The sequence below is a fragment of the Misgurnus anguillicaudatus genome, unplaced genomic scaffold, assembly GCF_027580225.2.
Source record: "Misgurnus anguillicaudatus unplaced genomic scaffold, ASM2758022v2 HiC_scaffold_28, whole genome shotgun sequence".
Taxonomy (NCBI): Eukaryota; Metazoa; Chordata; class Actinopteri; order Cypriniformes; family Cobitidae; genus Misgurnus; species Misgurnus anguillicaudatus.
This window is the reverse complement of record NW_027395278.1, coordinates 368,378-394,767: the sequence shown is the minus strand read 5'-3', so window position 1 is coordinate 394,767 and position 26,390 is coordinate 368,378. Positions and strand designations below refer to the sequence as shown.

Here is a 26,390-nt window from a genome sequence, read left to right as displayed (position 1 = left end):
ATGTAAAAACAGCTGCAGCTTTCAAAGAGCTGCAGGTGTTCAGCTCTATTTTTTTTACATTTTTGATAAAAAAAAGAAAAAGTATTGCAATGTATCCCAACATGCAACACACTGTATTGTATCGTGATATGTATCGTATCATGGCGCATGTATGGTGATATGTATCGTATCGGGAGGCCCTCGTCAATACCCAGCCATAGTCCATGGCAAAATAAAAGTTTAAATATCATCAAGTGTTATTTTTCTAGTTGTTCACCTCGCTGATGATTGATACACCGTTGTTCTAATTATATCAAAGAAGCCCACAAAGGGCACTTTTTCCGTTGTCAACTCAGCTCAGACTTGCGGCGCACTTTCAGCAAAGATGCATATATTATGAAGACTTCAACTTTCTATGGAGACCTTCACGGTTCACGTCACAGGTGGTTCCCACTGCGCATGTCGGGGTCAGAAAAGCCATTACAGCAGATTGAGTTGCGTATTATTCGGTATCGTCAAAAATGCCTACTTACGTCGTGGGCTGTGAAAATCGCACCAGGTCTTCCGTTAAGTTTTCGCGATTCATGCAGAATCTCAAAAACAAAAAATACAACATCTGCGGCTGTAAGCAACTAACGTGCAGACTGGAACAATGCAAATATCAAAGAGGCTTGTGTTTGTAGTGCTCACTTCATTTGAGGTAAATCATCATTTTTCAGCCCTGTTAGATTAAATGATAAAGCCTGGATGGTATGAACAGTTTGACCCCATGCTCCGCGCGCACCCGATAGTCATTCAATGTTTACAAACCTTGAAGGGGTCTATTAGAAAACCCATAAGTGTTTAGTGTGTAGCGCCTCAGCCAGTCAATAATAATGATCAATGATATAAGTTGCGGGTGTTCAGAGTGTAACAACAGTCATTTACAGTTTACATTATAGTTTCTTGCCAGAATTTAAGATTACATTTTAATCTGTATATTAAAAATGACTTCTGGTCTCCTTCCCGGTGTATAGCAGCTTTGCTATGCTAATCTTGCAGGCTTCCCTAAAGAGGGTCTTTGTTTTCATAATTAAAATATCTTCAATTGTGTCCAACAGAATTTTTTTTTAAAACAACATGAGAGTGCGTAAATGATAAGAGGTTTGTCATTTTCAGGTACACTATCCCTTTAAAAATGAAACAAATCAATTTAAAGTCTTCTTATTGTTCTTTTGGGTGGTATTGTTAATGACACAAATGAGAATGAATTGAGTGAGTATCTTTAGTACTCGCAGCACAAAATAACAGAAAAAACAATCATCATTGCTTATTCAGAATATTATCATGTACAGAGGAATAAACATACTTTTGTGAACACATGAATATTACAATAACTAAAGATCTTTTTGGCTCCAGAAAAGTCGTTTTATCAATCAAGTGACTTTAAAGCAAACAGCTCTCGAACATTGTAGCTACTCGAAACAAGAGTGTACACATTTGTTTACATTCCCCTTGAATGTTTCTATTTTAATACCCATAGCAGTCTATGATGTCATTGTTCTGCTGCAGTGACGGAGCAACAATCCCATAAAGCACAAGGCAGGAATGCAAAACAGCCTGGGAACAGCATTCCTGATTCCTCTACAGACCAGAAGAGAATAAGGGGACTATTGTGTGACTATATATGTGTGCATGGTTTCAAGGTCACATTAACAAAACAAGATACAAAGTGAGATATTACATCAAGCCCTCTAAGCCACTGTTGTTTGTTTGGATGTGATGGTACTATCGACAAACGAAAATCCAATTAGTCTTCAATAAAAGGTAAGCAGATTGCAGCTCTACATCTCCACACAGACGCTTCTTGAGAATAGCCAACTTCCATGTGAGCACAACACACTCCCTGCATTATTCAGGTACTCATGGTGATGTCATTGTTAAAGGTGCTTTTCCATTCTGTTGGCTACAGATAAGAACAATCCCAAGGCTGTCCGCTACACTAAATCAGAGTCAATGAGTGATACTGAGCCAAATCAAACAATACCCCTACTGACAATGCCAAATGGCTGGAACATTTATATAACAGCCATCTATGTTCATGAGAGCAGCTCAGGTGGAAGAGTGAGGAATAGTGCTGTCCAGGGTCCAAAATTAACCTTTAAGTACCAAAAGAGAGTAATTTTACTAGCTTGTAGGCCATCTTTTAAGGAAGAGAAACATAATACATGGTTTAAATAGCAATGCAAGGATGTCTGATCCTTGCTACTTGAACTGTGAACTCTTTATCACAGATAAACAGATATGCAGATTGTTGTGCATCTTTCAACAACTACCTACCTCGGTTATTTAATGTTTAAATGTTAGGTGAATAAGTTTAGTTAGAAAGACAAAAAAATTCACACATAGAGGCAGTTTTCACCTGGTATTAAAGGGATAGTTCCCACAAAAATGAAAATTCTGATTTCTCACTCTCATGTTGTTACAAACCTGTATACGTTTCTTTGTTCTGATGAACATGAAGAAAGATATTTTGAGGAAAGTTCATGTAGTTTGGTTAAAAACATTCCTCAAAAGATCTACCTTCGTGTTCATCAGAACAAAGAAATTATACAGGTTTGTCAAAACATGAGAGTGAGAAATTGATGACAGAAATTTCATTTTTGGGTGAACTATCCCTTTAAGATGCATTTTGGTTGATCGGATCACAAGTGGACAACGCCAAGTACATGTGTAAACTGGGTGTAAAACGTTTTTGTAAACGCATTTGACCGGATTGCTTTTGTGATGTAGACGGTGGAATGTGTTCGAGCAGCAAAAAAAAGACCTCCTACTCTCTGCCTATTGATGTAATGTGATGTACACTGGACAATGAAACCTGACATCTAGCGCAAGCCCAGAGTGTTAAGCGCGACCTTTAGGTTTTTTATTGATAAAACTACTAACGTTGTGCAGCATGTTTACTAACAACACAAGAAAGTGGACTTGAACATAATATTAGTGAACATCAATTTAAACCCGTCATTTCTCCTGCTCGCGGTTAAACAAAAGCAGAGGGAGTCGCCCACAGGCCATCCCCTAACTAATCAGAACAGAAGCAGTCGAAAGTCAAAACTGCCATTTTTATCTTAAATTCAAGCTTAAGAAAAAAAGTTAAGAATATTTTGTATTTTCAAAAAAAGCTTCTTAAGAAATGTCTTATTTTTATTCTTTAAGAATGTTCTTAATAAAAATTTCAGAAGAATTCAAATTCTTGAAAAAGAAACGGTCTTAAATAACATCTTAAAGTTATGATAACCTTACATTAGTCTTAAATATCAAAATGTTAGATGTTTTAAAAGTTAATTTGAACGAGTACTCGATTAACTGGGGGCGGGCAATCAAAGGGGCGGGGCGTATACGTCAGTGAAAATGAATATATTTTTATTAAAAGCACTCAAATAAAACTTAATTTTGAAGAACAATGACCACATACTAGATTATTGATTAATTAAATGTTTTTAACAGAAACCTCTAACAGGAAAAGCTGCGTGATGAAGTGAAACTAAAGGGTTAATAAACACAAACTGATGCGCTTTCTTTATGACGCACTCTACATAATATTAAACCTTATATACAACATAAATGTATTATACAACATGCATCTATCATCACAAAATCAAACACGCACCCAGTCTTTACTACCAAAGGCGATTGTAATGCTAACCAGACATCCAAATGCCGCCAAAACCACACACAAAAAAAATAAACCCACATGATCATTGTTTTTGTGATCGATCATCGATGCCATGTTCGAGTACTTAAAACACATAAGTATAATATTAGCTAACATTTTACTTCCTTCATAATACATTCATTGTGAAATTACTAACAACTCCACTCAAAGACGCTCTGATCGGAAGTCGAACCAGCAATCGGACTGTCATGTGAGTCGAGCGCTCCTATAGCCTGGAAACACTTCACCCTCCGCGTCGGTCTCTGTGGACGCGTGAGACGGAGCCAGGCACGTAAAGTAAAGCACGCAGAGTGCTCAACCGTGTTGGACCGATTGGTAGATTAAGGAATGATATTTACTTACACACTAGCTGGCCTCTGTTACAAAAGCAAATAACATCTATAGTCTTATCACATCACTCATTTATATAGTATATATCACATTAATGATTGCAAGGTGGTAAAACAATAAATTGACGGATATAACCTCATTAGCAGGGTAGAAAAAATTATTTTAAAGCTTGTCATTTTATTCTTATGACAAAAATGTAAGATGTTCTTAAGTAAATATTTAAGAACTTTTTAAGAAATGTTCAAGAATTGCAAGAATTGAACATTCTCATGAACTTATAATTTATCTTAAGAACGCTCTTATTTTTTGTCTTAATGTTTTCGTGAATCCGGCCCCAGGCGTAAACATGAATGTGTCTCTCTCGTCCACTTGTCATCCAATCTACCAAAATGCATCTTAATTCCAGGTATAAACAGCCCCATAAACATTCACATCAAAATGGGACATCTTTCTACAATGTTTCACCCTCCTTTATGACACAGCATGCAGTCGAGAACCTCAAGATTGAAAAACATATAAATAAAGCCTCTAGCCATCTGCTGCTCAAGAGCTTAAGTAGCCTACTTCAAACCCTCCTGCTCCATTCAGTAGCAGTCTGGCCGGGATTCAGCACACTAAGCTTCTGGCCTCTTATACTGGCAATTCGGACATCTGGGCTCTTACTGGTAGAATTTTCTTCGCTGTTCCAACCCGAATCCAAAATGTTTATTTGGAAAATGTTTCCAGGTTGATGTCTGACAAATGCAAAAAGAAGCGCAAATGTTTTCTACTACAGAAAAATAGAGATGGGTTTGGGCAGATTAGGAAGAGCAGGTTCAATGCAGGTGCTTCCCCAGCCAGAGCAGGTGCAGCACGACTGGCTACAAGACTGTGGGTGTGGCCCTCTCACATCAGCCAATGGGACACAAGCATGAGTAGGCACCAAGTCAACAACCCTGTTGTTTTTCATTCCACCTGAAAAACTGTCTTTACAGATACTGTGGCTGTGAACACACACTACACAACAGATATGACATGCTCTCGCCAGCCGCATTCCTGGCAACCTTTTGTAATTGAGTAGTTTTAGTAAAGCAAACGAAATAGAAAGTCAACAGTGTTAAAAAAGTGATCAGATATAACTTTCACAATCGGCCTGTTCAGTTCTTACTAATATCACACAGCTCAAGTGATATGATATTCTTAGTCAGAAAAATTATAAAATAGAATAAAACAGGGGCTGTTAACTAAAGCAAAGAAAATGACTTCAACTCAAGAACAAAATAATATTATTTATGTGCAAGAAGGTTTGGCCTTGGCCTTGTAGCCTCAGTCCTGCACAGGATGAACCAGTTTTACTGACAGACATGAAACAGCTCGCCTCGAGGAGTGGCAGTATGGAAAACAACAATACCTAAACTATGGGAAAGGGAGATACCTATGCATTAGCACCTGGGCTTCCTAAATTCCCTTCATCACCCAGCTCATAAATCTTTACATTTACAGTTACATAGTGTTTATCAATAAACGATAATATAACAAATACCTGGGGACCACTAATTGATACTGTGTCTGTGAGGTGTCAATCTCTGACAGATGTGGATAATGAAAAACCGAAGAAATCTGGTAAGACACTAGACAGGCTGACACTTCCATGGCTGTCACTATAGAGAAGAAACAGACCAGGATTGTTATCTACCCCAAAGCTCCAGCTCAACATTCCAACACCCAATACTAACGTACCAAAAAAATCCAGATTCCAAGCTACTAAGAATCGAGCACGTACCACGGAGTACCAGGAGGAAGACAAATGCCAAAAAAAGAGGAAAAGAGAAACACAGAAGGAAAAGTCAGGCATCAAAGCGAAATATGAAGCTACAGAAGTTTGTAATCATGCCAAAGAGCATAGTAGGAACCCACCTATTAGCAAAAATATTGAATTTATAACATTTGGCAACTGCAGTCCAGGCAAGATTTAATAGAAACAGCTTTGAATTTGGAAACAGAAAACAGAATTAGTGCATGACCTTCATCTTGATGTGTGTTGTCAAAGCTGTTAATGAGTAAACCATTACACTTGCCAGTTAAAATCTTACATGGGAGACAAAAGTTGAGCGTGCACCTATGCATTAAGAATGAAATATTCAAGTAGGTGTGAAACCTAACTTAAACTTTTTCAAAACATCAACCTCTCAAGTTAGCGAGGTTTAGTTATAATTTTGTGCAAGAAGGTTGTTGTGGTTCATTTGAAGTTGTTTTTGACATTTACAGCGGAAGAAAATCATTGGTTTGGAAGGTGTGTTGACGTTGTAATTTATAGCACCCATCAGATGCAGTGAGTGTGATCCGAGGCTCTTCCACCCTGGCTGGATTTCTTAACCAGGACCAGCCAGGAATCCCTTAAAAAAGACCCTTAAAGGAATCAAGTGATTTACAAGGATTTCCTCACTGCCAGCATTATCTGAGACGAGCAGTCATAATTTTACATGAATCAGTTATCAGCTCCAGTCATGTGAGAGATAAAAGCTTTCTAATGATTAGTTTGAACACATTTAGGGGACATCATGCTGTTGTGCACCTTTACAGGCCCCCTCAATACAAGCTGTAAAATCCAGGTCTAGACAACAGGCCCAAGGGTGGTTGGTAAGGCTCTCGAAGAGAATCCATCAAGACAGCAGAGCTTTTTGCATATTAAGAATTCCTAAGGGGACACAGACAGGTCAAAAAGAACACAGTGGTTCTGAATAATCTTGGCACAGGTCCCAGTCCATCCCATACCACTGCCAATGTAATAAGAAGACCTGTCTACACATTCATACCTCTACTAGCTGGCCAATGCATCATACATGTCTGGGAATAAGGCTGGTACACTTGAGACTATCGGCCTAATTGTAAATTCCTTACATATCTACAGAATGTTTGCTGACAACATTTGATCCTGGTATTTGTCATAGCAAAGATATGAATGAGTGGCTGATGAATTTAGGTGTTTAAAGCTGCAATCCACAACTTTTGCCTCTCTATCGAGATCTCTGGTTTTTGCAGTTATTTTTGGAGTTATTGTCTTTATGTGGGTTGTGCTTCGGCATTGTACATCGACCTAAAAATAAGAAATACTTTCTACAAGTCATATCCAAAAACATTTCTTCTGAACAAATTATAGATCTGTCACTTTTGTTATACCAAACTAAAATATAAAATCATGTTACTGATGTCTTACCTGTTGCAAAAATCAATCACTGCATCAGTATATAATCCTTTCAGATCCCGAAAAGCCTATATGATTAACTTTTGTTTTGGCTCCATCACTTTCCCTTTTTGACTCCAGGCTCTCGGTAGTTCAAGCTTTCTTGGTTTTAACAACGTAATCATGCAAAGACAAATTACTCTTTTACCAGTGCGAATCAGGGAAAGGAGAGTTTAGTTTTGAACACTGATTTTTTACCAAAAAAAAGGTCAATGCCAATTTTAAATTACCATGCATTTTGCAGAGCATTCAACTCTTCTACAAAGTAACATTTAGGCCCTGTGCCCACCAAAGTGTTTAAATGCATCAAAGTGCTCATACTGTGGGCACTTTCCAGTTTCATCAGCTGTGCGCTTTGGTTACTATGATACTTCTGTTTTATATTTTAGGCATTGTAGGATGCGCCGTTGGTTGGTGTGGTATTTGTCCAACCCCTCCTCCACTGTGATTGGGTGGATGAGTGAAAAGTGAAATTAACAAGCCCAGTGTTTTCCACAAAGTTGGACAATTTTTTCATGTGATGTAGCACGCTAGCGCTGACTGACTGACTCTGGCGCAATTTCTGATCACACTGCGCATTCCACGCCTGAGCGAAAGTAAACCTTGCTCAAGCCCACATCTGCAAGCCGGCCAGGGCACGATTAACCAAACCGCGCTCGAGCATGGTACAGAGCAATCACACTAGTCAAACTAACCAGGTTTTGGGGGTCAAACGGGCCTGGACACAGTTTGGTTTTGATAGTGTAAGTGTGCCCTTAACTGTGGTTTATCACACCCGAGTTCAGTTTCTCTAGCCAAACCCAGATCAGATAGATTACTGCCTGTTCGCAATCAAGAAATCACTTAAAAGAAGTGAAGTAGACCAAAAGATCTTCAAAAGCTACACATCATGTTGAGATCCAAAAAAATTCAGGAACAAATGAGAAAGGTTGATAAGAGCCATTATCCACAAATGGCAGAAACATGGAACAGTGGTAAATCTTCCCAGGAGTGTCCGGCCGGCAAAATTACCCCAAGAGCGCACCAACAACTCATTCAAGAGGTCACAAAAGACCCCACAACAACATCCAAAGACTTTTAGGCCTTACTTGCCTCAGTGAAGAACAGTGTTCATGACTCCACCATAAAAAAAGAGACTGGACAAAAATGGTCTGCATGGCAGAGTTCCAAGATGAAAACCGCCGCTGAGCACAATGAACATAAAAGCTTGTCTCAGTTTTGCCAGAAAACATCTTAATGATCCCCAAGACTTTTGGGAAAATACTCTGTGGACTGACTAGACAAAAGTTTAACTATTTGGAAGGTGTGCGTCCCATTACGTCTGACGTAAAAGTAAAACAGCATTTTATAAAAAGAACATCACATCAACAGTAAAATATGGTGGTCTTAGTATGATAGTCTGGGGCTGTTTTGTTGCTTCGCTGATTCAGGACCTGGAAGACTTGCTGTGATAAATGGAAGCACGAATTTTGCTGTCTACCAAAGAATCCTGAAGGAGAATGTCCGGCCATCTGTTGCTGACCTCAAGCTGAAGTGAACTTGGGTCCTGCAGCAGGACAGTGATCCAAAACACACCAGCAAGTCCACCTTTGAATAGCAAAATAAAGACTTTGGAGTAGCTGTGGAATTCCTCCACAGCGCTGTAACAGACTCATTGCAAGGTATCGCAAACGCTTGATTGCAGTTGTTGCTACTAAGGGTGACCCAACCATTTATTAGGTTTAGGGGGCAAGCACTCCACACAGGGCCATGTGGGTTTGGATTTTGCTTTCCATTAATTAAAATCTGTATGTTCTGTTTACTTGTGTTATCTTTGATTAATATTTACACTTGTTTCATGATCCAAAACATGAAAGTGTGACAAACATGCAAAAAAAAAAAACAGGAAAGAGGCAAACACTTTTTCATACCAGGTATGTCCTACAACATATTCTAGCCAGACATCCCGGGGCTATTGTGCCTTGCAGTCGGGCTACCAAAATGCATCTCCGCCCTGCCCGTCAGGCTATCTTGCCTTATAGAGAGGAAAAATTTATTTAAATGCTTATGCATTCTTTCTGAGATTTGGACTCGCTATTAAAGCGAAAGTAGCCCCTATTTTTCTGATCTGAAAAATTATCCAATTTGTAACTGGAAAAACATTATATGATCCAAACTGTAAGTTTTGTGACCCATTGAACCACTATTAAATGGTAAGTATATCCAGTGTGGAGATGAGCAGGCTTAGCTTGCATGGAAATCCAGATTTTGTGTTTGTTAAAAAAAACAACAATAGCAGAGAAAACATTGTGGTCAGTGGCCCAATAGGCTTTGACTTAGCAAAATTTGGCCCGTGGTGAACAGTGTTAATCTATTTCACGGAGGAAAACTAAATAAAAACTAAATAAAAGTCAGATATGATGACGAAGACTGTAACGAAATATAACTGACACTTTAGTCAACGAATAAAAATAAGACGAAAATGTTAGGGCGGGATGAATGCAGAAAAGATCCAATCAAAGCGACTCATTTTGTGGGACAATTTGGGAAGAAATCCAATTAGAGCGAATCTTTGAGGGTAGGTTGATCTACGCAGGCAGCAGAGGCATTTTAAAAAGCCGCGGCAAAGTTCGTTTTCACAACAGGTTGTTTACATTATATTTAGTTGTACAGTCTTATTTATCCAGCTTTGGCTGATTTCAGTTGACTTCGCTCGTAAGCAACACGCTAACGTTTTGCGGTGCACCTGGTCCAAAGACATGTCTCATTAACAACAAAATTGTCAGAGCTAACGTCTAATCTGGTCACACTTCAAATATGACAACAAGACTGCCTGTAAAGATGACTCATCCAGAAATACATGCGAAGGTAAGCATACACGCTAAGGTTATTTTATCAGATAAACCACCGTGTTTTCGCTAAACTTGAAATAACATTGAAACTAAAGGAATACATAAACCTCTGAACTGTATTGATTGTCTGAATTAATACGGAGTATAAATATTCAATGTCCTCAAATTGAATGAAATGTGTAACGTTACTATTATAGTAGATGTTGTGCTGTTACATGACTGGACAAAGTGCGTGCTTAAAGGGAAACTTCACCCATTTGCATTAAGCTTTGTACCGTTAGAACCCCAGTCATGTTTTTGAATGGTCGTGCACCATTCCCTCAGTTTCCCCTGAGAGGGGAGAAATACTGATTTCAGTGAGGCACTTCCTTCTTTCAATGATGTAAAAATCGTCATTTTGCGTCATTGAAAGAAGGAAATCCTGTATCTCTATTGAGTGTGAAAGACTACAGACACTCATTCCTCATTTTTCCAAGGTGGGGGCTATGGGTGGGACCCACTCACGCTTCAGACCAATTACAGATAAGTGGGTGGGACTTACGAAAATATACGAACACAGACCGAAAAAAACGACCAGCCGCCATCTTTATGCTAAGCTAAGCTAAACAGAAGTTGTGGAGCGAGCCAGAATTCATGTTACAATAACAGTGGAAGTTAATCAATATTACATGGAAGAGGGTGATTTTACAAGCGTGATGCTCTAATCCGCTGTACATTGCACCTTTATGAGCCACAATACTGCAAAGAGCTGAGGCAGATGTAGGAACAGAAGCCCGAGGAGTAGGCCGGAGCCTGGGCGTCGGCTGGGTAGAGGAGCCCGGTGAAGAAGCAGCAACCATCGGCCTCTGCTGCGTAGAGAAGCTTGCCTGTTCTCTCGCTGTGTGGCTTCTTTATAACATTTCTGCATCAGATAAGGATATGGACGTTTGTTTGGTGAAGGTTTCTATGCAAGAGAGGAACTTTGCGCGCGTTTGGAACGTTTATTTCACGGACATGTTTCGGTTTACGAGCAGACGCGCTGCGAAGTATATAAGCTTGGACGGACTCGCGCCGTTTGCTTTCGGTTTAACATTTCTGGATCAGATAAGGATATGAACGTTTGATTTGTGAATGTTTCTGGTCGCGTGCTTATTTCAAAGACGTGTTTCGGTTTACGAACACAAGCTCAAAGAGCTGAGGCAGCGCGTCTGTGGAGATATTGTGCAGGGGACGCGGTTGTGTGCAGGATGCAGGGCTAAACGGACGTCTAACTAAAGTGAGTGTTTCTATTTTCTTTGTTATACTAACGTGGCATTTATGTACACAATAGCATATCTGAGCGGTGTTTTATATGTCTATATTGTGAGAGCAGTGAGGCCAATAATAACACAAATGTAATTACAGTAAACAAGAGACAAAAAGAAAATTGGTAAAACTAAATAAACATTTAAAATGTATACACTTTTTTTAAGTACTTGGAAAGACATTTGTACTGCGGATCTGAAACCGCACGTTAGGCTACCGTTTGAATAAGACTTTGCTACACACCAGGCCAGAGTGTTATTGTGTGTACCACAATGTAACATCACGTTTAAAAGTAAATCATGATTGGTGTCAGTCAGACACAGTGGTGGTGGCTATTTTCTTTGTTTTACTAACGTGGCATTTATGTACATAATAGCATGTCTGAGCCGTGTTCCGATTAATGGGAGTGGCTTGCAGAGCTGTGCATTGTGGTGCATAGTGGCAGTTGTAGTTTTTCATACAAATGTGCTCTAAAGTCACATTTTGTCTTTTCTCTGTCAAATAGGCACAAAATTCTACATTTATGTTACATTTTGACTACAAATATGACTCATTTTACATAAAGATTAATGTTCCTATCGGTGAAATGGCCCTTTAAGTGCCTGTGTGTGTGTGTGTGTGTGTGTGTGTGTGTCTGTTCACGTGTGTGTTTGTGTGTGCATGTCATTTAGGGAGAATGCATATCTTTTTCATGGACCATGTATTTTTTGGGTAGAGCAGGCCTTATGCTTATTTTAAGTTAGATTATTTTTTGTGAAAAAGCCATGTTCAGTTTTTTTGACATTAAGAATAAAATAAAATACGTGTTTTCTATAACAACCATTAAATCTGTGTCTCAGGGAACTACACTAACCTTTTCCACTGGTGGCACTTGCGCTACCAACTTTTTCAGTTACTGGCGCAAAATATGATTTGGTCGCACATATTTTTTTCAAGTTATATTAAGGCGCTCTGGTTAATAATGAACAATAATGAAACTGTATTGCATACAGATATGCTTTTTATTTTACTTGCCATCTTTTAAACCACATGCCGCTTTGTTTTCTTAAACGTTGCAGTCAGTGTTTCCCACAGATCTGAAATTTACTTGGTGGTGGTAATCGGTAAAAAGGGCAATCATTACCCACTGACAAATAATGGTCTACTATACATGTGACGAAGAACTAATAATGTGTGACACAACACAATACTTTGATTTATTGAAAATTAATATCAATTTCACATTATATTTCATTAATCTAAACACTCCAAACTTTCTTTGCCATTAACAAAGCTGACACTGTTTGTCAAAGCACCACGAAAACACTTACTGTTTTTGCACTGATATATGAAGCAATTAGACCCCTTTTATCAAACTCAATATAATACAATACTATGTATAGTATATTAATAGACAGTGCAGGTCTATAGATTATAAATGTGACTGATGTTATGACTGATGTTATAATGGTAATAATTTCTATTAAATAGGCACTTTTAGGCTACTGCTTCTGCTCTATCTTTCTATTTCTCTCTTGCCGATTTAAAAAGCTTAATCCACTTATTATTTCAATAATATTATTCCACTTATTTTATTTTCAAATCTACTTGCTGTCCCGGTGACAGACTTTACATTGCTTTGCTCATTCAGTGCAATGGGCTTGACATTAGCACTGCTTTTTTGCTACAATATGTGCAAACTTAATATGGATATGGTTTTAGAAAATATATGGTTTATTAATAATAAGATTATTAAAAACATGTGAGAAAGAAAACGCAGCGCGTGGTCGTAACAAGAACCATCGCCATAGAAACCGAAGGCACGCTAAACTGCACTCGAGCTTTAGCGCGGTAGCGCTCATGGCCGTTTTCCGATCGACTCGGGTTATAAACTCAATATTAATCAGACTTGGGACCCAAAGTAATTAAACTAGGACCTAACCGGACCCGACAGACCATTTAAAAGATAAACCCGGAACCATACGGGTCCCGCGTCCTCAGTGAAGAAAGACCTCTGCTCAAGTTCAGAAACATGGAAGACACTGACTGCGCTTGCGTCGTGTCGCACCTAATTCATTGAGAAACAGCTGAGCACGCAAACGCACACTGATAGGGAGAGACACGACGTGCTTTCACGCAAAATGAAGCCAACGTGTTGATGGCTCAGAGCACGTTATAAAACGTATTCTTAAAATCCACATTTCTGTTTTAATAAATGCTCATAGTAAATCATAGCATATTGTCTAAAACATTAGGTAGCACATTTGCGACCCATTAAAAATTTGGGTCGCAACGGCAGTTCAAAAGGTCGCATATGCGACCATTTTGGTCGCAGTGTAGCTCCCTGTGTCTGTATTGCATATTCAAACCATTCCATAACAAACTAAAAAAACTTAAGACTAGACTAAGACTAAAACTCTTATGATATTTATTTAGTCGACTAAAACTAGACTAAGACTAAAAGATTTCAGATTACTAAAATAATACTAAAACTAAATGGTGTGTTATTCAAAAGACTAAGACTAACATTAAATCAGAATTTGCTGCCAAAATTAACACTGTTGGTGAAAACTAATTGAGGAACCCTCGATCAGGAACTAATTGAGGAACCCACAACAGGAGCTAATTGAGGAACCCATATCAGGAACTAATTATGGAACCAACATCGTGAAACTTCAGTTAATATTTCAGAATCTGAAGTTTATAGATGTTTCAGTTCAGTTAGAAGCAAATCTTTTTATTGATGACTGTAATTTGATTATTTTATGTGTTATTTGTGTTTTGATAGATGTTTTTTCTCATAATTCTACATTAAAAGTAATGTCTTAGTCTTTTTGATTCGGGCTACTTGCATTCATTTCGGGCTACCAAAAACTCCCATGGTAGTATTAAACTACATCTTGTATAGGCTGACATCATAGAGCCAATGAAGGAACGTCTCGAATCCTGATGAGTAATCTGATTCTTGCGCATGTTGGAATTAACACCCTCTCTCACTACACTGAAAAACAACACCATGTCCCCATAAAAGACAGCTTGATCAACTGAAACAAATCCAAAATCCTGTATGATCTGTTATATGTGTTTCCATGTAGTAAGGCAATACCTTTTCCATTACAGCATTTTATTTTTATAACCTTTATGGGCATGCAATGACAGGGAAAACAAGATTATAAAAGGAACTATGTAACAATACATTTTTTGCTAATATAATCAATAATCAGAATACAACAAATGACCTATTTTGGGTTAAATCATTTGAGTCCATGTATTAAGAGTAGAAAAGGTTATCTCCCAGCTGATACATGTTAGATAGACCTGCCTCTGAGCTGAATTATATCCCAGCATGCAGTGAAGAGTTATCTTTAAACAACACAGAGCTGCCAGCTAAATCACAGCTTGTGATTTGAGGAAATGATAAGACTGCAATTGTGCACCTTATGGAATGGTGAAAGCGAGCCTGTGCTGGGATTTTACTTTTGGTGACTTGGTAACATTTGAGAAATTAAAAAAAAAAATGTTTACAATACTAATACAAAGAAATAAATGTGTAGACAGTAGTCATTACAAAAAAAGTATGTGTGTGTCAAATGTTTTATTTGTATGCTTTTGCAAAATACGATTCTGTTTAACCTGTTACTGACGTGACAGACATCAATAACTAAATGAGTTTATTTTAAGGTATAAGTTATGCGAAATCAGTTTTGGGACGATGCAATATTAAACATGCAAAGTGCACACCTCTCATTCAGTATGGTGAGTGAACTTCTGCAGCTAGAAAACATATAACTTACGCAATATGAGATCATCGCTGAATCTACCCCTTTACTAGCACATTAAACTGTCAGATCCTTTTGCACGTGCCAAAAAGTGGGTTGATGAAATAAACTCGACCACTTAGCACATCAGGTTTTATATGCAAATAAACACTGTGTAAATGCCTTGTAAACACGCATACCAGTGAGTTAAGACACTGACACGCTCTTCATGCATGATACAGGATCCTCAATTCATTAATAAAACAAGAAAGATAAAAGTGTTACTTTTTAAAGACCTGTCTGGGCTGTGGGATACGCTTCCATTTACTTCACCTCCCAAGTAATTCACAGTCATAAAGTAAACTGATAACGCCCTTTCCATGTCAGCTTTGATCCCTAGTTTCCTACTAATCATTCCTGTGAGAATATCACATTTCTGCATTAAACCAACGACCATTCTCAAATGGTATCGGGAAACAATGCCACATTTGTGTCCAAATGGCTGTAATGAATTAAATGAACAATAGTAGCCACATTTGTCGACTAAACAAACTTCCACACTATTTCAACAGGTTGTTTACGGTGCTCGCTTTGTCAAATATCCGGTAGCTTCAATTCACAGTGACTTAATCCACAACGACAAGGTGTTTGTCTCGAAACCTAGTGAACTGCCAGCGTTGAACACAATTTGGGGTATTTAACGCGCCAACGATGCTCACAAACGCAGGCTAGAAGATAACCAGCTTAATATGTTATAAGGGGCATCTGTTGTACGAGCTTGATATGTACTTTAAGAAAGATATAGTGAAACAAAATATGTTAAACTTACAAACCGTCTATTGGACGTTTAAAAAGCTCTGTTTGAGATATTTAATAGTGTGTTTCGCCGTTATTTGCATAGCTAACACGGCTAGCTCGTCACTTCCCGAAGTGCAGGGCTGCTTTTCTTTTCCAGGCAACCTGTTGCAAACACCACCTCCTCTTTATTTAACAACCAGAAACAACTTTAAACAAGCACGTAACTTACCTTTTTAGTCAGTTTTGCGAACCCTTTAGTCCAATAAGTGTATAAATACTTCCTAACTCGCTGTTTTGTTCACAGATACGGTGTTTTCATGTTGTGTGACGGGTCACTGCTGCTTGAGTCTCGGGACTGCGTGCGACTGACTGACGAGAGTAGCTCGACAGCGCCTCTGACAACCGAATAAGACGACGCATCTGATTGGACAGATCTGCCATGCTTAAACTCCACTGTCCAATCAGGCGTGGCTTTTCTTAGGACGGAGAATGGGATAAAGCTTCAGTTTCGATTATGAATCTCATCTAAATAGAGACAGAGCGCAGCGCGTCACAACCTGAAAACCACGCCCACCGGGGGGGAAAGCAATCCAACAGTCTCCATTGACATTGTATTGCAAAAGGCCGCCTCCTTGTCATTTCTGGCTTATAACAAAAAACTGAATAATGCCTAAAAGCTGCTTTGGGACAATATGTACAGCTAACAAGCCAAAGAACACAGAAATAAGTTTTTATAAGCTGTCGAGCCGTAAAACCCAGTCTTTAAAGAGAAAAAGTGGATCGCCGATTACGTTTCCCCCTATTGGACGCAGTTTTACTAATAGGAGTACTATGAAAAGTTGCCTGTTTCCATTTCTGTGTCTAAACGCTCGTTTTTTGAAGTCGACAGCTTATAAAAAATTATTTATTTATTTTTTTGGCGTGTTAGATGTACACCTTGTCACACAGCAGCTTTTAGATATTATTCTGTTTTTAAGTTTAATCTGTAAATAAGTTTTTATAAGCTGTCGACCCCAAAAAACGAGCGTTTAAAGACACAAAAATGGATACAGGCAACTTTTCATAGTACTTCTATTAGTAGAACTGCGTCCACTAGGGGGAAACGTAGTCGGCGATCCACTTTATTCTCCTTAAAGGCTGGGTTTTACGGCTCGACAGCTTATAAAAACTTATTTCTGGGTACTTTGGCTTGTTAGCTGTACATATTGTCACACAGCAGCTTTTAGGCATTATTCAGTTTTTTGTTATAAGCCAGAAATGACAAGGAGGCGGCTTCTTGCAATACAAACTCAATGGAGACGGTTGGATTGATTTCCCCCCCGGTGGGCGTGGTTTTCAAATTTGCATAACGGCGCTCTGTCTCTATATTCGGAATATTAATGCATAGGCTTCATAAACTGATCTATGTTCATGTTAATTTATACAATTCAGTATACACAAATTTTATTATAACTAGGATAAATAATAACTTTAATAATAAACATTTAACAACTAATTAAATAGGATAGATAAATTTTATAAAAGTATTGATTATTATTTTACGTTGATTTTTATAATAATTTACTGTAAAAGGAGAACCCAAACTGTAAAAACATCAAGAACATTTATTAAAGGGACACTCCACTTTTTGGAAATATTCTCATTTTCCAGTTCCGCTAGAGTTAAATATGAGATTTTTACCATTTTGAAATCCATTCAGCCGATCTCTGGGTCTGGTGGTACCACTTTTAGCATAGCTTAGCACAATCCATTGAATCTGATTAGACCATTTAGCATTGCGCTCAAAAATAATAACCAAAGAGTTTTAATATTTTTCCTATTCAAAACTTGACTCTTCTGTAGTTACATTGTGTACTAAGACCGACAGAAAATTAAAAGTTGCCATTTTCTAGGCAGATATGGCTAGAAACTATACTCATTCTGGCGTAATAATTAAGGACTTTGCTGCTGTAACATGGCTGCCGGAGGCGCTATGATATTACGCAGCAGCCGAAAATAGTCCCCTTAGTAACTTTCAATAGCTAAAAGTGGTAGTGCCAGATCCAGAGATCTGCTGAATGGACTCCAAAAAACAGTAAAAACCAAATGTTTAACTCTAGGGGAGCTGGAAAATTAGTATTTTTCAAAAAAAAGTGCAGTGTACCTTAAACCATAATGGCACATCCATATTATTTATATGTTTGAAAATAAATGACAGATGAAGAGAACTAAAACTTGAATCAGCTTTGTGTTTATTTAAAAAAAGAAACTGAACCACGTTCTTTACATAATGATCAAGAATTTTAATTCTCGCATTTGATCAGTATTACAGAAAATGATATTATAGTACAGAGTTTTTCAATATCTTTTCAATACCTTAGTATATGCCTCAGTAGTGCTGGTCACTTATCTGTACAATGTCACTCTTGCATTTTTTTGACTGTACATTTTATGTAATTCGTTTAAAAAGGCTGTCAGCACTTAAATAAGCTGTGTCTTCATCTTAAAGAAATAAAAGTTTCCAGGAAGCTCAGCCTCTAGGAGTGGGCCGGGCGAGTTTAAATGTAAGGGTAGTGGGTAAAATAGAGAGTAATAAGGGCAGAGCTATGAGGGCGAGTTTATGATGAAGTCTGCTCCAGGCCAAGGTAGTCTACGGGTGCATTTAAATAGCACAGAATTTACACAGACCCGTCAGAAGAAGTTTACTGACTGGTCATCGACTGCAAAAATGATGTTTCAAAATAAAGGATCTGTACAAAATCTGCATTACCCAGTAGCACCCACTGCCTTTCCAACGCCAAGTCCTCACCCCCAAAGCCCTGGCTTTTGGCACTGCGCACATAAACACGACTCACAATTTAAACGACAAGCAAAGCGGTTTTGTAAACCCTTTATAAAGCATTATGAAGTCTTATGGAGCATATAATACTAAAGGGAAAGATAGCTGGGTCACCTTGGTGCACTTTGAGGAGAGATGAAAAGATCCACGCTTTTGTCATGGAACCAAAGGGGTCTCTGTTGTAGTTTAAGATTTTTTCATCCCTCAGTGACACATTTTCTACCGATGAGAAAATAAGCTTTCTGATGGATGTGTGAGAGGCGCCAACAGCTGTCTATTAAAATGCTACCGCTATCTATAAGTTCTAGCATTGAACACACAAAGCAATTGCAATGAAAGAGAACAAAGTTGCTTAATATGATAATATTCATCATTATATTAATAATCATAATAATTATAACAATATATTACAGAATAAATCTCTTATAGTTCATATATATATATATTTTTCACTTTAAAAGGTATAATATTTTCTCTCTTTGAAATACTATGATGTCTTTGAAGTCATATTTTCATAAATTCACGTATTTGTCTTCATTTGAAACGTTGATTATACTGGATCAACTTTTTCCAAATCAATAAAAACTAGCTGTGCCGTTGCATATTACAGAATAGTAATGATATGTGGACATGCACCACTTTCTTGCTCTTCGCTTGGTCTGTCCCTTAAAGATGACATCATAGTCGCCCTATGACCATGACGTCCACAACTTCGCCTTTGTGCAGCTCCACGTATTGCTCTGTTTTCGGAGGCAACATCAGAAGGCCGTTGGCACTGCGCATGCTCATTAGCCGACTACTCATTTGGTTTCCTGCAAAACATGGAGAAACATGGTGTTAATATACTTATATGTACTTTACTAATATACTTGCCATTCAACAGATATTTTCTCTTATAGTTCATATATATATATATATATATATATATATATATATATATATATATATATATATATATATATATATATATATATATATATATATATATATATATATATATATATATATATATATATATATATATATATATATTTTTTTTTTTTTTTTTTTTCACTTTAAAGCAACACCAAAGAGGTTTTTTTTACCTTAAAATAACGTTTCCAAAAAAGTTTCAGTGGTTCATCCACACAAAACAGGGTGAATGGCACTTTCACATTAGCTTTGCAGCCCTCTATCGGCCAAAACCGCACTAAAGAAGTTTCCAACCGTCGGGTAGCGGTCCTGTAGTTCGAGTGAAAACTACAAAAACTTGCTTTACGGCAGACCTACAATCCAATCAGAGCCAGCTATGCTGCAGTATTTACGACAGTGGTAATGAACAATTACGCTTCTAACCTGTAGGGGGAGCAAAGAGCCAGAGTTCTTTAGTGTTGCTTTAAAAGGTATAATATTTTCTCTCTTTGAAATACTATGATGTCTTTGAAGTCATATTTTACACAGACCCGTCAGAAGAAGTTTACTGACTGGTCATCGACTGCAAAAATGATGTTTCAAAATAAAGGATCTGTACAAAATCTGCATTACCCAGTAGCACCCACTTACCGTTTTGGGATCCATTCAACCGATCTTCGGGTCTGGCGCTACCACTTTTAGCATAGCTTAGCATAATCCATTGAATCTGATTAGATCATTAGCATCACACTCAAAAATAACCAAAGAGTTTCGATATTTTTTCTATTTAAAACTTTTTCTGTAGTTACATCGTGTACTTAGACTGACAGAAAATCAAATATTGCTATTTTCTAGGCAGATATGGCTAGGAACTATACTCTCATTCTGGCACAATAATCAAGGACTTTGCTGCTTTAACATGGCTGCAGCAGGCGCAATGATATTACGCAGTGCCCGAAAATAGTCCCCTGCTATTAAAAGTTACTAAGGGGACAATTTTCGGCTGCTGCGTAATATCATTGCGCCACCTGCAGCCATGTTAAGTCATTGATTATTACTCCAAAATGAGAGTACTGTATAGTTCATAGCCATATCTGCCTAAAAAATCGTAACTTTTAATTTTCTGTCGGTCTTAGTACACAATGTAACTACAGAAGAGTCGAGTTTTAAATAGAAAAAAAATATCAAAACTCTGGTTATTTTTGAGTGTGATGCTAATGGTCTAATCAGATTTAATGAATTATGCTAAGCTATGCTAAAAGGGGTACGGCCAGACCCGAAGATCAGCCAAATGAATTCCAAAACGGTAAAAATCAAATGTTTAACTCTGGGGCAGTGTTTCTCAATCCTTGCCCTTGAGCCCCCCCTCCCAGAAGGTTTTAGATGTCTATTTAACACACCTGATTTAACTCATCAGCTTGTTAGGGAGACATGTTTACTATTTTGGAAGGAGGCTGATAAGTTGAATCCGGTGTTTTAAATAAGGAGACATCTAAAACTTTCTGGGAGGGGGGCCTCGAGAACCAGGATTGGGAAGCACTGCTCTAGGGGATCTGGAAAATTTGTATATTTTCAAAATAAGTGGAGTATCCCTTTAATTGTAAAACTATTCATGAAATTTCTGCTTGATCAACATGGGTAAAAAATGTTGAGGATATAGTGTTGATATTGATTTGGATTGTGATTTTTCACCCCTTTTCCACCAACAGGGTTTCAAGTGTACGTGCTGGAGCCAAAGTCGTTTGGTCAATCCATATATACACATTTCAATCAAAGAAAAAAGATTTTTCACCATTAGCATTATATCAACCACATTTGTATACCTGTGCTCTGTGCCCAGGGCAGTGGTTCCTGGTGATGCCACGTCAGTATACAGCGATGATACTCCGGACGTGGATCCAACTTTACATCACAGGACAGCTGCAGAGAAATGGGAGCAATACTCATGAGATCCCAGCACAACAGGTGCACAATGTACGGGACACTGAGATGTGCAGTTTGCTTACCCTGGCTTTTATGATGGTGGGTCTTGGATCCAAAATCCCCTGCATCTTTCTTAATGCAGGGATGACAAAAAGATTACAGGTTACAACAGCTGACACTGGGTTACCTGAGAGAGACAACAAAAATGCCTGTTGAGGTGACCGTGTAGGTACAGAGTTTAAGGCTTTGGGATGGAGGTCTGGGGCAGAATGTCTGTACAAAAAATCAAAACAGTTGTGGATCATCCAATGGAAATGTAGGTGCAGGTGTGAATGTATTTGCTAAGAGTGTTTTTGCAGATTAACTCGAGTCTTTCTAGAAAATGGGGATCTGGGTTATGGCTATCCTAACTGTATGACTTCAGGAGTTCACAAAATTAAGATCAAGGAAATAAATGAGGTTTTCTTTTCAATAGCATGTTATTGTAGGTAAAAATCATTTCCCCCCGGTTTCACAGACAAGACTTAAAGCCTAGTACTAGACAAATGCCGCTTTTCAATTGCATGGTACCCCACGCTTTGGTTTGGTTTAGTTTGGGTCGGTTTAGCTTATTTTTGGGAGCTTATCCATTGGGCGCAGTACGTAGTACCTGATAAATTTTTTAGTACCACCTTGGTTGGGGTTCCAAGCGATCCGTGCTGATACTAAACGTGACGCGAAAACACCGTAGATCACCGATTCGTCTGAGAGAATCGTCACTACCAGTGTCATCGCTATAATGTAAAGATTAGCTTTACCTTAGCACTAGCTAGCTTGGGCTGTCTCGAGCAAACATGTTGTCATCTGTACTCTGCTATAAGTTCCCAAACTCCCTTTTAGCGATGAAAAACATCCACAGGTTGAGAACCAGGAACACCATAACAGTTTTTTCCAGACTTGCAGTTTGTAGCAGCACATAATACATAATATGTGTAAATGCAACTTAAATGAGGCTTAGCGGAGCGCGTTGACTGACGAAGCCATCTGTGTTTGTACAGAAACTGTCATGTGATACAGAGGTAGTGATAAACACGATGTGCAAACATCTTTGTGGTGGTCAATTTTAATTTTGTGACGGACTGAGAAATAAATGAATGTATGGGGATGTTAAGCATTCCAACAACGCTCTCATTTGTACGATACAGCAGCAGGCAGTGCAAATATAACGATACGCCTATAATCCCTCCCACTGCGAAGTGTAACTAAACTCGATTGAAAAGCTAACCAAGCCAACCAAGTGAGGTGAGCTGACCCGACCTGACCCAAACCAAACCGTGGGGTACTATGCAATGGAAAAGCGCCATAAAGCACATATTTGAGCCATCTCAACTGAAAATAATCGTAAAATATGCCAACAATTTGTCCCAAGATACACACCAGTAACGTCTTTTTTAAGGCATGTTCAAAACAGATGCTTAAACATCTTAATTTAACTAAAGGGCTCATTATACTTCTGTGTATAGCCTACGCAGGGTCGTAGGCTACGCGTCAGTTTTTATTAATACTTCTGCATTGTTGTTCGTGTTGACGTGCAATTACACATGCAGACCGCTAGTAGGCAGTATCCACGTGTGTAACCCATAATAACAGAGGAACAGTTGAAGTCGTAAGCGGAAGTCCGTATGAGGAAATGCAACGCAGACAATATTGACCTGAGTTGTAGAAGACCAATCACATTGGGACGCTGTTACATTTTGGGAGCGAGGCACAGCAGGCTACGCCATAGGCTACTGCCTACATTCGCGTATCTGCATAGGCTCCACTGTACAATCGACGCAGAAGTATAAAGCCCACTTAAGTCCTAGTCCTGGCTTTAGCTAAGCCTTGTCTGTGAAACCAGGCCTTCAAATAAAATAAAAACAATTACGCATCTGGAAGACACTTATTGCAAGCGACTTACCCCTCGTTCAGACAGCCAGCGACATTATCGCTGTGTGTCGCTTGTCTCTTTCAATGAGGCGTTTCTAAATCTGCTTGTGATAAACAAATGAGTACCATCCACTCCAGTAACTGACGAGAGAAGGATGACGTGAACTCCACTGCTTCGTTCTTATTGGTAGTCGCTCCCGAAAGTCGCTCGACATTTGCATAAAGTTAAACTTTTTCGCGTCGCTGGACACGCCCATACGGTCGCCAACGGTCACTGTCGCTCGTGTCGCCGGAAGTCGCCAGGTTTCCATTGAAATGAATGAGATCGCGTCGCTCTGCTACTGCTTGTCGTTGGCTGTCTGAACGAGGGGTTACAGTACAGTGCACTCAAGCTGTATATTTAATCAGTGTGTGTGTTCCTTGGGATTGAACCCATGACCCTTTGCACTGCTAACGCAATGCTTTAACAGTAAAGTTACAAGACAAGGCAAGCTAAGCATCCCTTTCTATTTTGTTGTGCTATATCTAGCTGTTTTTGAACACATGAACATATTTTGTGTGAAAGCCCAATAAGTCTCCTCTTTGATAAGGTGTACCCTACACTACAGAAATTAGACATGGTACAAGAGTGTGTCAGGTACAAAGCTGCCCTTCAACACATCAACAGGAAGGAAAGACTGAAAGCAAAAGGAGGACATGAGGAGAAATAGGGTAGGAATTTCTGACAAACAGCAGTTTCAAGAAACTAAGCCACATCACAGTACACAAACAGCAGGCTTGGGGTCACCACAGAACTAGCAGCTACAAGTAGAGCCATAAACTCGAAAGAAATAAAAAGCACAAAGCTTTTCTCTCAGAAAACAGAACAGAAAGCGTCACAGTTGATGATCAAAAATTAGTTTTTGCTGATGAGTTCCATTCTATTGTGTTTGAGATGTTGTTAGATTAGTCAAGGCTTTTCATGGTTTGGGATCTCAAGTCTGCCATAATTTTAAAACGCAAAGAGACTTTAATTTCAATATTGTTCTGGTTCATAAAACCAGTTAATAATGGTTTGGGGTCCATTTCCGTTTTCTGAGCTCAGGCTGAAGACAGGGCTTATTTTCTTGAATTAAAAGCACCTACTTCCACGTGTGGGAGGGGGCGCGGGAAGTCTGCTGGCCTCGATGTCACTCAAGGGCGCAGCCTCCAGTAGAGTCGCCCCCGTGTCTCTGTAGGTGAAATTACCTTTAAAGGGGAATATAAAAATTGCCACTGTCACCTCTGCCTCAACTACCTGGGCTCTGAAGGTACAAGGTGGGAGCACAGTGGGCTTGGGGGCAAGCTTGGAAGACGAAAGACATGGACCAAATGTGTGGGGCTCATGTGTACAGGTAGTGAAGACTGCGGGCTGATACAGTACCAGTACCATTTCATGGTATGGGGACCATTTAGACATCTGGCCTGAAGGTGGGACTTAATAGTAAAGTATGATAATATATTAATGCGAGAAAACCTGTTTTTTGTGTGTGATCAGTGTTTCAGTTTCAGGAGTAGGTAAGAAAGACACTTTCTGCCAGTCAAAACAAAACTGTGCCATTCATTCATATACACAGACACACAGAACTAGTACAAAACACAGCACAAAATACCTGGAAGGGCAAATATCAGTTTTCTGGCACCGTCAATGTCTAAGGTGGCAAATGTAGTAGGCAAACTGCAAATAAAAGAGAAGAAAGCACATCAATGTTTATTTTTTCATATTCTAGATTGCTCTTATCTCAGACTCCACATTCAAAGATGAATCATGGAGAGTCTGATCCACATTAGGCCTCTGCATGTATGGGCAGCAACTGGATATGATGTCACAAAGTGTTGCTTTTTTATTCACACACCATGGATTCCGACCAAGCCACAATCTTCCAGTCTCACGGAGGTGACTTAAACTGCAGTTCATTGAATTTCCAACTTTAAAGCAATAATAACAATAAATGCTTTTGGTATAAAGCTATTTATTTGAATTTTTTTAGGGTGAATTTTTTTATTTCATCCATCTGAATTACATTAAGCCTTAAATTTCTGTATAATTAAGGGCATGGCCACTTGAGTGACAGGTGGATTGCCTCTGCTGTGGTTTCATCAATTAGGCACCTCAGCCCACCCACATTACGCCTCTTTGCCTATTTTTGGTTATCTGGGATTGACGCGCTGTGACTCGCTGCCATGATAGCGACCCCAGATCCACCCACTTTTTCAAAAATGCTTCTCAGAAACCTATGGGTGACATCACAGAAAGATATTTCATATTTACAAGACGTGGAATTGATATGAATTGGGGTCAATAGCCCCCACTTCCAGTAAAGAGAGCCAATTTTCAAACATTAACAGAAGGACATCCTCTGGCGGAGGGACTTGCGTGTTTTCCAGAAAGTTCTTAAATCAACACTTAAATCAATAACATTTTTAAGTTTAATCAATTTGAAATTACAATTCATTTAAACTTTCTTGACTAGTAAGGAGTTGCAATAAATTATAAAAAATAAAGTAAAAATAACTTAAGCTAATTCAACTTTATTTTTAGCCTGGCTAACACCAAACCAGTCTCATAGAGAATGAGACGTGGCCCGGGAACCACATGTTCATTTTCTCGTATTTGAAGCGTGGTTTACGAATGCCCAGAGCCGTTTATTGGGCGCTACGAATGTCTATCAAATGCGTCTGTACGTAGCTCATAGCCAATCGGTGTGTCACATAGACATCGTCATTGTCTTGCTGCTCCCTCCCCGTTCTTTGATTGGGTCCCTAATTCAGGCAAAAATTTTGACCATGGTTTCCATGCTAGACTTGCAGTGTGAACAAATTTGTGCGCAAGGCAGCATGGGGAAACCCAGGCTGCTTTATTTTTATAATTTACAGCAACTTCTCACTCATCAAGAAAGTTGTCTAGTCAACATGTTTTTTCTATTCCATTTAT

The 26,390-nt window shown here is 38.7% G+C and overlaps 2 protein-coding genes across 10 annotated transcripts in view; both read right to left on the bottom strand.

Annotated features, from left to right (window-relative positions):
* The window catches only part of LOC141362524 (protein PALS1-like), a 41,757-nt gene extending 25,472 nt beyond the window's left edge, over positions 1 to 16,285 (bottom strand). The window contains exon 1 of the mRNA XM_073864734.1: positions 16,127 to 16,285. The gene's annotated coding sequence lies outside the window, so the exon portion shown is untranslated. The remainder of the gene's footprint in view (positions 1 to 16,126) is intronic.
* Positions 16,286 to 18,105: 1,820 nt separating this feature from the next.
* Positions 18,106 to 26,390, bottom strand: part of LOC129417213 (gephyrin) — a 110,586-nt gene continuing 102,301 nt past the window's right edge. For all 9 annotated transcript variants that reach the window (XM_055171739.2, XM_073864701.1, XM_055171741.2 and 6 more), the window contains 4 exons: positions 25,069 to 25,133; positions 21,613 to 21,716; positions 21,430 to 21,526; positions 18,106 to 19,527 (listed from right to left, as the gene is read on the bottom strand). In XM_055171739.2, the coding sequence (XP_055027714.1) occupies positions 19,394 to 19,527; positions 21,430 to 21,526; positions 21,613 to 21,716; positions 25,069 to 25,133 (400 nt within the window). In that variant the 3' untranslated portion in view covers positions 18,106 to 19,393. The remainder of the gene's footprint in view (positions 19,528 to 21,429; positions 21,527 to 21,612; positions 21,717 to 25,068; positions 25,134 to 26,390) is intronic.